We start from the raw sequence: 10,827 nt of genomic DNA, 5'->3' as shown, positions 1-10,827 counted from the left end.
ACTAATTTCCCACAATGACAATACAGATAGTGTCATAACCATGTTTATTTGGAGAAATGTATTAAGTTGCAGTTTATATGCTGAGAATTAAAACACAAAGTTACACAAACAGAATTGCTCAAGAAAACATTCGCAATACTGAACAGTCATGGGGTTTGTCTGTTTATGATAAATGAATCACAGGTGATACATCACAACTTATATACCGAAAGCACATAAATGTACAGCGAAATAATGGAGTCTTCACTAAACAAAAGACTTACGCTTTGATGAATATTGTCTTTACATAATGAAACAAACATAATAACATCGTCCATACAGAAAAACTAAGCGCTTAGTAATACAACTTATACTGGAAATTAGGCCCTTTAACATAGAAAACAAAAATATTCTACAGAGTGCCATTGGTACACAATGAAACACATTACAATATGGCAAGTATCTGTAAAACAAAGCTAGACAAAAATACCTGACAGAGAAAATACTGTGTATGGCACGTCAAGTAACATAGAAAGAAAACAGTTTATACAAAACTAGAAAAGGTTATCACTTTAAAATAAAATGTTAATAGAAAAGCTTAATATCATATAAGCAGCTATGCGTAAATATGAGGAAATGCATTATACTGAAAATTAATTGGCATGGACAGGAACAACAACAAAAGGTAAGACAATTGGTCCTCAAGTTAAACATTGTTTAGTGTTGGATTTTGTTGAGTGTTTTAAAAAAAATTCACTCGAAACAAAATTATTGAGTTATCATCATCATCATCATCATCATCACAAATATTACCAAGCACACTAAAACCTCCGTCGATTTTGTTAAAAATAAAAAAGGGAAAAAGCTTTGTAGCAGCAAGTGAAATACTGACAGTCTATAAAAGAGGAGATTCACAGTTCCATTGTAATGACACAGGTGCAAACAACCTTACAGCACAGCCAAGGTTGGAGGTACAAGTTCCAACTGTTTAAAAGTCATTAAAATGCACAAGACAGTTCCAGAACAGAAAATCAGAATCACTGCATCACACCGCTAAACAACTCCATCATCTTTTCCCCAATGCTTTGAAACATAAAGACCATTTGTGCAAGAACTCACTGAAACATCTATGGAATACATGATATCTCTCATTCACACAAAAACTACACACACACACACACACACACACACACACACACACACACACACACACACACACACACTGTTCTCTTGACCACTCAAGTGCCAAAATCTTTAAACATCGCTACGGTTATTACAATACTAAAGCTGGACTACAAAGCATCCTGGTATATTTCAGTTCTTGTAATATAATAATGTGTAAAATCAGGAGTATTGTAAAATCAGGGGGGGGGGGGGCATTAATATGGAATGAAAGCATTTTAGACAGTGCATTATAACATTGAGTTCATTGTATTTACTTTTTAGCATATAAAAAAAAAAAATATTTAGCATATATGTGCAAAGCCACTAAAAACCTCTGGACCGGTAGAACTCATAAAACCTGTCGAGAACACGCCAGTCAAAAGTTTGTGGTCGGTAAGATTTTGAAATGTTTCTTATGCTCACTAAGAATGTGTTTGTTTAAATAAACAGTAATATTGTGAAATTTTATTAGTTTAAAATGACTTTTGAATGTATTTAAAAAATATAATTTATTCCTGTGATGCGAAACTGAATTTTCAGCATAATTTCTCCAGTCTTCAGTGTCATACAATCCTTCAGAAATCATTCTAAAATGCTGATTTGATGCTCAGGAAACATGTATTATTATTATTAGGGATGCGTCAATATGAACATTTTGGCCGATAACCGATAATTCTTTATATAAAACGCTTAGCCTATATATTTGCGGATAAATCAAAATCCAAATTTTTGTATAATTTTTTTAAGAGCATGATTACAAAAAACAAAATTCTCCCCATTAAAAGCCATGTCCCAAGCACACAATTATGTTTTCATGATTTTATGTAGCATCCTATATGACTTGTGCTACGCATGTTGCACTTAACTGTATTTTCCTTTTTTTAACTGATTCAAACCCATCACAGTGAACAGTTCGCATCTCAAGTGTCTCAGCTGAAGATATAATACATTATTTATCGGATTTAATATATCGGATACATTTTCTTATCAGGCTGAGAACTATAAAATTAAAAACGAACATACATCGTCCGATACCAATATGGTGGCCTATATATATCGTGCATCCCTAATTATTATCAATGTTGAAAACATTTGTGCTACTTAACATTTTTGTGGAAACTGATACATATTTTACTGGACTTGGAAAACTAAAAGTGCATTTTTATGAAATAGAAATCTTAATGCCGTGCTGAATAAAAGTATTAATTTCTTTAAAACTTACTGATCCCAAACTTTTGAACGGTTGTGTATTTCACCCCCCCAAAAAAACATAACTTGGAAAAGAAAATGGAGCTTTTTTTGTGAATAGTAATATTTTTAGAGTGTGCTTAATTTCCATGAAAATTATGCACTTTTTTTCCTATTCTCATGACTGTAATGCAAAAAACGCAATGTAACGTTGGTATATGTTATGGTAGAATATGTTGTAAATGTGAATTTTATATATACAGTAATTGGACTAATCCTGTCCAGTCACAGTATGTGTATTGGTTAAATATTTATAATAATCTCAATACAGTAATTGGAATAATCCAATATATATTAGAGATTATTCCAATTTCTGTATTGGGAATCTAATGAGAAAAAATCCTAAAAAAAAATGAAAACGAATAATCTCCAAAGTCACACATCAAGACGAATATATTGACGTGATTTGAGTCACTTTTTTGGGAGAAATATGACCCAAACATGTACCCCAAGAGCTTCCCCGGGGTGCTGTGTAATATATGATGACAGGATGGAAATGGCAGAGGCACATTGGGTTTTTGCTGTGACTTATCAAAATGACATGGCCTTCATTGTGTATTAACAGCCAGACTTCCATCCAAGCAGTATGTGTAGTTTATATTCTCCGCCTAATAAATGAGGGTGTTTTACTTCACATCTTCCTGTAACAGATTATTGAAGATAGCTGGCTATTTGCATTGTCGACTTTCATTAGAAAAAAAAGAAAGAAAAAAAAGCATATGCAACCTCAAACGATCTCGGAAGCAATTATCAAGAAGTGCATTTTGTGCGAGTAATAAATGTGCACATCAACACACCAAATTTGTGGCAATGGATCTTAAAGGGGTTGTTCACCCTAAAATGAAAATTTTGTCAGCATTTACTCAGCCTTATGTCAAACCGTAAGCATCGTATGGCTTAAGAAGACTTGAAATATAGAACACAAGTCATATGGACTACTTTGGTCACTGTACACTTTCATTTGGGGAAAAGAGCAGCGTGAACATTCTTCAAAACATCTTAATTTGTGTAATATGGGATTAAAATGACATGAGGGTGAATAACTGATGACATAATGTAAATTTTTGGATGAACTAGTCCTTTAAGTGAGTGAGCTTGTGGCTGAAAACAAATCTCATTGTCTGACCTATTAGCAAGCATTATTGTGAAGGCCCTTTGTACTGTCCAAAAGCATGTAGGAGCTTCGGACCACCCTCCCCCTTTAAAAGCAGCATCATCTTATCACGTTTTTCCCGGACGTACGTTTTAAAATACCCATGGATTTAAGAAGGGTAAAAGAAGTGGATGTCAACAAGTGTAACCACTGCAACTACGTAGTGGCCACCAACAATACAACCACTTTGTATGCAATCCATGTTGCGTCCTCAGCCAGACAGGGAGGCCAAGTCTACTTAGTTCATGCTGCAGCAACTCAAGTAATTGATATTTTTCCCTTCTCCAGGCATGGGGGTGGAGTCGTTGTTGTCCAACGTGTTTTGCTTGGCCTCGCGGATCAGTTCGCAGGCCAGATCCAGAAAGAGCTTCTCCACGTTGTCTGATTCTTTGGCCGAGGTCTCCAGATACAGCATGCTCTGTGCCTCCGCAAACTCCTCCGCTCGCTGCCGATGGACTTCTCGCTTATCAGCCAAGTCTATCTTATTCCCTGTGAACAACAACAGCAGTCAACAGGGATCAAATGCTCTGGTGACAAGGACATCCAACGTATTTTGACAGCTAGAAGGTCTAATGTAAGCGAGTCAGCTTGTTCTGTGTTAACAAATAAGCTGTTTGGTTATTTAACAGATTTAAAAACATATTAAAGTCATGTTGATAGACAATTTCCTGTATGAGAACCTTAATCAGCAAGCATATGAAACTTTACTGATAAACTTTTGATAACATGGACGTCTCGCCATTAAAATCGTGGTGAAACGGAAGTAGCAACAAATGAAAATATAGGGCAGAGACTTGGTCTACGTCTCAATCAGCTCCCTAGTTCAGTTGTCAGGGCACTGATCAGGGAGTCAGCCCATTGACTTATGTCCTGATCAGTGCCCTGACTAGTGAACTAGGGAGCTGATTGAGACGCAGGGTTGGTTGTATGATCGGTTGTTGATTGGATTTTGAGATGTGGAGAAATTGAGGCATCATGTTAAATCGTCAAAAGATTTCATCAAATGACATTATGTCATCGAATGATGTCAAATCAAATGGTTGAATCATGTTTTTTTTTCATTTGCGACAACTGGCTAAAGTTACTATGTAACTATTTTAGTTCAAAATTAAGAACATTTAATACATCATCAATCCTTCTTCCAAAGCATGTTTTAGTCTTACCTGATTTCCTATGGTAGGCCTATTATAAGTGTTTATATTTTAGACCTGAAGAGATGGTTTTCATGGGAAATTGCATACATGTGTCACTCGCCCGTATGTGTCTTATCATATCCGTAAATCGAGAAAAGTGGCTCCGGCTACTTTGACATGTGTATTGTGTGGGTGTGGCAGAGGTTAGTTATTTTCACAACCCGCGAGAAAGGTTGACATGGAGCAGCTAAATAAATCTCCAACATCTGGGGAATCGGCCGTTTTAAACAAACGCCTAACAGAAGAGAGTCTGCTGGCAAAAAGGGAAAACAACAGAGCTCGTAATAAAACAAGAATCAGCATTGGCATTGGATTATTTTTTTAGGAGATGGCAAGAACTGAGGGATTTAAAATGTTGTAAAAGTGACAAGCTGCTGTTTTTATTACTCAACAGATGAGTAAGGTATTTTACTGAACAGATAAATTACCAACACTTTAACAGAGTTGATTGTAAAGAATGATCTATTATGAATGGTCATATTCATCTGTACAGTCGGCACAGTATCTATCAGAATTTTAAATCAAAACTCACTTCCTGTGACTTTGATGTTCCATGAATTTAGTCTGTGTCTGTTATTTTTATATGGATTGTTAACCCTTTAAGACCAAGACAGCGGTCCGCGGCTAAAATAATCTATCGTTCTAAAATGTTGATGAGACGATTGCTTTCTATGATGAACAGATTTATTTAGGCTTTTATTCACATATAAAAATCTATATGCAAACGTACATAAGAGAACTCATATATATGGTAAACAGAGGCTCAAACTTGTTTGCTTGACACGCAAAAACCAATAGGGTTCATTCTTATGCATATCTGAGCTTCCGCAAGAACCAACAAGGTTTGTTCTCGCATGTCAAGCAAGTACGGTTGAGCTTCTAATGTAATGTATGATCTGGAATTTTTCATTTTGTGTTTCAGAGATGAATGAAAGTATTGTGGGTTTTGGAATGATATGAGGGTGATAGAATTTTTATTTTGAATAACCATTTTAAACAGATGCACAGATTAATTATGCACAATAAGATCAATATAAATCACATGTATTTTGAAAATAGATAAATATAGGTACATTTTAATTTCATGCAACTTTAAAGGTCTGCATTATGATAGACAGACAGAAGCTTAAAACTTGGATACTCACCTACTAAGATTGTCACCACTTGGTTGTTGGCATACTGCTCGATCTCCCTCAGCCACTCAGGAAGGCACCGGAAGGAATCTTCACAGGTGATGTCGTAGGTGAGAATGAGGGCATTGGCACTGCGGTAGTAACTCTGGGTAATTGAGCGGAACCTCTCCTGCCCGGCCGTGTCCCAGATCTGGAGCTGCAGGGATGAGTGGATCAAATAATCAGTGAAGTCACTTAGCGCGTTTAGCAGAACCCAACATAAACTAGAGCTTTCAGTCCATTTCATTAACAGGAAGTGGAGTGAAATGCGGAAAAATGCTCAAAGTGCCTTTAGAAGCAAAAACACATGCTAAATCAGTCACAGTGTTCCAGTGGACTAAACTGATGATTTCTACCTTTCAATTCCATGTTTGGTCACATTTCTATCTTTTCTATCAATTTTTTTCTTAATTATCAGTGTCTATTTACAACAAGTGTGAAAAAAGCCTGCCTTGTTGGCAGAGACTATTCACACTAACCCACCAATTATCCAAAAATGATGAATATCCCATATTTTTCTGAATATAAGTCACATTTTTATTTTACCATTTTGACTTTATACTATATAAATTTGTTTCCTGTTCTATTCTGAATACTGTTAAATTTAAGCTTTACTTATTATTTATTTTAACATTATTTGTGCATTTAATATTAAAATGTGACATACACTGACGTAAACTTGTTTTTTGTTTGTTTGGGGGGGGGGGGGGGTTGGCCTGGTGCGACTTGTATAGTATGTATATTTAAAGCAAATTCCTAGTCCATTTTAACATTGATTTCTCTAAAATTTAAGAATCCCCCTTATTCCTTAAAGGGGGGGTGAAACACTCAGTTTCAGTCAGTGTCATGTCAATCTTGAGTACCTATAGAGTAGCATTGCATCCTGCATATCTCCGAAAAGTTTTTATTTTTTTAATAATTATATAAGAAAGATGCGCTGTTCCGAGTCTTTCCGAAAAAAGCCGAGCGGGTGGGGGCGTGTCGTGTGAGCGGAGCTAAATAATGACGTGTGCAGCAGCGCGCTGTGTGTTGAGTCGAGCGTCATCCCTAACAGCGGAAAAAAACTTTATTCAAAATAAAAATATGGCTTTTAATCAGATACAGCCATACATCTATGATCCGGAATCAGACCCAGAGGCTGCAGTTGAACAGGAGCAGCAGCAAAAACGACTAGAGCAGGACGTCTGTATGTGGTAAGTTACAAGTTATACACTAACTATATTATATGCTTAGCGGCTTGTGTTATTTACATATTTATACTTGAATTATATCGTCGTATTTTTGTCTTTGAAGGTGTACATGTGGGAAGTGCAGTTGTGCACATGTGTTTGTGTGTTTACGCGTGGTTTGTGTAGACAGTAAGCGGACTAAAAGCAGTCTCACTCACCCTTCTAACGTTGGGACTGCTCCATCCTTCAGCATTAGGCGATTGGGAAAATTCGGCGTCGAGCTGGGCCTTGTTTATGAAACAGTCGGCACCGAAATGCAGCGAACAGATATAAACATTCGCGCAACTCAGTTGCTGATCCGGAAAAGCAAATTACATCCACTGTTGCCTTAACGCGGGATTTTTGGCGAATCTGTGCAGGACTGTCTTGGTCTGGCAACCAAAAACCCACTTTTTTGGTGACATTGTTATGTGCTATGTGTAATTGTCACCTGTCCAGCATCCTACAAGCCCCGCTTTGATGGGCGTAGGCTGTTGCTTTCGCTCTCTCCCTCGCTCTCTCTCACGCGCTTCCGGTAGAATTGTCCGTAAGGCCCATACAAGGAAATTCCGCCCCCACTAACGTCAATGGGGACGCATGATCTCAAAAAACTTGCCGAAACTTAGGACTAACCGGAAGTAGTATTTTTGACAAAGAAATACTCCCATCAAACGTCCACCTTAACTTTTGAAACTTTGTCTATGTTTAGTATGGGATTCCAAGTCTTTAACAGTGTAAAAAGATCAGTATGCATGAAACAGCATTTCACCCCCCCTTTAATAATCCTCCTTGTGTCATTTTCAAAATCTACCAACATCATTGTCAATGGCTTTTTTTATTTTATAAAAAATAAAAAATGTATATAAATATAAAATTGTAAATATAAAATGTATGGTGATATTATATATATATATATATATATATATATATATATATATATATATATATATATATATATATATATATATATATATATATATATATTTTTTTTTTTTTTTTTTTTTGTTGCAGTGTGTCATTGGGTTTGGGGCTATGTAAATAATAATAAAAAAAATTATTATTATTATTATTATTATTTTACATAGACACGTTTACAAAGGATAATTGATAACCCATGACAAAAAAAAAAATCAAGAGCAAAACCAAATGTGCAGTAGAATACAAAAACTGAAAAAAAGATTTAAAAACAAAAACGGAAATAACAAAATAAAGACTGAAAACTCAACAAAAAAATGCCTCAAAATGAGTCACACCCACCTTCACCTTCACTCCTTTTATTTCCACAGTTTTGATCATAAAATCCACTCCAATGGTGGCGCCTTGTCCAGGAGGGAACAGCCCCTAGACATCGCAAGATTAAGAGGTTTAAATGCACAATTATTATGAAATTATAATTACCAGGGACTGTGTAGAAACTAGAAACACTGGCTTAATCCGAAATCGCCCCCTAAACCCTCATTCACTATTCCCTATGTCAGTCCACTAATACAATTCACTTAAAGGAGTGAATGAAAACGAGTGAGTGAATTCGGACAGCCATTGTATGTGCATCGGCTGTTATTGCGATGCAACGTGGGATTGAATGAGTGCACTCAATAACGTCCACTATGTTATCGGACTGTCCCCTCAAATAATGCCCAGTTTTGGATTCATTTACATTTATGCATTTGGCAGACGCTTTTATCCAAAGCGACTTACATTGCATTCAAGGTACACATTTTACATTATTGTGAATTCTTGCTTTCCCTGGGAATCGAACCCATGACCTTGGTGTTGCTAGCGCCACGCACTACTGGTTGAGCTACAGGAAAGCTTCAGACACTGACACATTGCAAACATCCAGTACTGTTGCTTTAAAGGAAATTATTCCACACACCTGAGTGAAGCGTCGGACGAGGCAGGTTTTGCCCACTCCTGCATTTCCAATCAGCACAATTTTGAATAAGTAGTCATAATCCTCCATGCTCACGCTCAGCTGAGGGACCATGAATAAAGACAGAGGGAGAGAGGGAGAGAGAGAGAGAGAGAGAGAGACAGAGACAGAGAGACATGCAGACAGAAAGACAGGCGGGTAATACGTGGGTGTTAAAAACTGCAATGCAAAACACACATGGCTGAGCAACATCCTTCTGATAAAACACTGTTTGAAGTAACAGAGCCTCAGCAGAACAAACATTTCAGTGACACCAGTGATGCATTACCGAGAACAAACGAGGGAATAAACTACGCCTGATGTCTCTAGGGACCTTTTTTTTTTTTGCTTTCCATTCTTTAATTTATTAGATCAACAGTGCCTCTGTATTTCACCACACACATTAGCTGTGTTTGTTTCTGAAGAGTTGCTATAGGAGAAGCTGCTATGCATGTGCTCAAGCGCTGCTGTTGCCAAGGCCTATGGCAGGATGCTGAGAGGAGCGCAATAAAGACACAAGGAATAAAGAACAACTCACAGAGGCCTGTCAACACACATGCACGCAAGCAAACAATCATTCAACAGCTAATTAAGAATGGTGCTGGACAGAAGCATATGCAGCTTAAAAGAAATACAGCTGAAAATGAACCCAAAGTAAAAATCATGTTTGATTCAATAAACTTAACTTCACTGCAAGAATGAACACTCAGTCATCACCACTGCAAACAAACTTCATCTCACACTCATTTTCAATGTAATTAATATTTATAAAATATATAATTAAGGTAATTATTAGTTGAGTATTTGATCAGTCGCACTTATATTTTAGATCTTCTTGCACACAATATATGGCATATGTTTTATAGCTACTAATTTGCATTGTTTAATACAAAACTGTTATTTAAAACTCACATTACATAGTTTACTTGCTACATAATGCAACAGTATGAGCACAACTTTTTACACTCATGGAAAGAATAACCAAATATGCATTTCATTTTGAGTCAGAAATAAATGCTGTAAATGGATTAAATGGATTAAATATAACTATTCCCTTGACATATTAAACATTATGCCTCTGGATTATGTATAAAACACTCACACACACACACACACACACACACACACACACACACACACACACACACACACACACACATATCTATACATATGCATGTATATAAAATAAAGCACATTCAATCATGGAGCAGAAAAACATACTTATTTATCCCCCCTCTGTAACGTTGGATGAAAAAAAATATCTCTGCATATCTCCAAGCAGAAAACTGAAATCTGATATGCAATATACCTCTGAGCAGAGGAGAGAAGAAGAAAAGACATAGACGTGGCCTAAATCCCTTTCTTTCTATTCAGAACCTTTATAAAAAGTAAAAACTGCATATTGAATTTTATGATGAAATAAAACCAGCAGGCACAATGTTCTCCATTAGCTAGCAGGATGCTCTGCACATTAAAGGTCACATTAAATCATCTTTACACTTACCAAACACAGGGGATTCACCCCACTGCTTCTATTATTCCGAATGCATTCAGTCTTTTCTTCAGGCTCTTAATCTAAACGATAATAGCAATCGCGCAGCGCCCAACAGCAGCCTCGGCAGATTTTCGGCTCCAGTGTTGCACAATGATCGCAGAGTTTCCTCGGTTTTTTGATAATGACGTCATGTTGCTTCCCCAGTGGAAGCGCGAGTCCGGAAAAAAAACGCCGCTGCATTCTGGGATTTGAAGTTATATTGCTACCTGCAGCGACTTTACTTGATTAAACTGTGAAAATGGC

General features: G+C 36.6%; 1 protein-coding gene across 1 annotated transcript; it reads right to left on the bottom strand.

The window, feature by feature from the left end:
• Positions 1 to 27: 27 nt before the first annotated feature.
• rab30 (RAB30, member RAS oncogene family) lies at positions 28 to 10,739 on the bottom strand. The gene is made up of 5 exons (XM_067450928.1): positions 10,534 to 10,739; positions 8,994 to 9,092; positions 8,375 to 8,458; positions 5,883 to 6,066; positions 28 to 4,033 (listed from the first exon to the last, which is right to left on the bottom strand). The coding sequence occupies exons 2-5, from the start codon at positions 9,078 to 9,080 to the stop codon at positions 3,783 to 3,785; spliced, it is 606 nt and encodes a 201-aa protein (XP_067307029.1). The 5' UTR covers positions 9,081 to 9,092; positions 10,534 to 10,739; the 3' UTR covers positions 28 to 3,782.
• Positions 10,740 to 10,827: the final 88 nt, after the last annotated feature.

The sequence above is a fragment of the Pseudorasbora parva genome, chromosome 8, assembly GCF_024679245.1.
Source record: "Pseudorasbora parva isolate DD20220531a chromosome 8, ASM2467924v1, whole genome shotgun sequence".
Taxonomy (NCBI): domain Eukaryota; kingdom Metazoa; phylum Chordata; class Actinopteri; order Cypriniformes; family Gobionidae; genus Pseudorasbora; species Pseudorasbora parva.
Note: the sequence above shows the minus strand (reverse complement) of the source record. Positions and strands in the feature narration are given on the sequence as shown.

Bases quoted from the DNA above. Each gene is read 5' to 3' on its own strand.
- rab30 (XM_067450928.1), bottom strand. From the start codon at position 9,080: ATGGAGGATTATGACTACTTATTCAAAATTGTGCTGATTGGAAATGCA. The intron at 8,459-8,993 runs GTGTGTGGAATA...TGCGATGTCTAG, and splicing joins TCGTCCGACGCTTCACTCAG to GGGCTGTTCCCTCCTGGACA. The intron at 4,034-5,882 runs GTGAGTATCCAA...TGTTGTTCACAG, and splicing joins AGTGGTGACAATCTTAGTAG to GGAATAAGATAGACTTGGCT.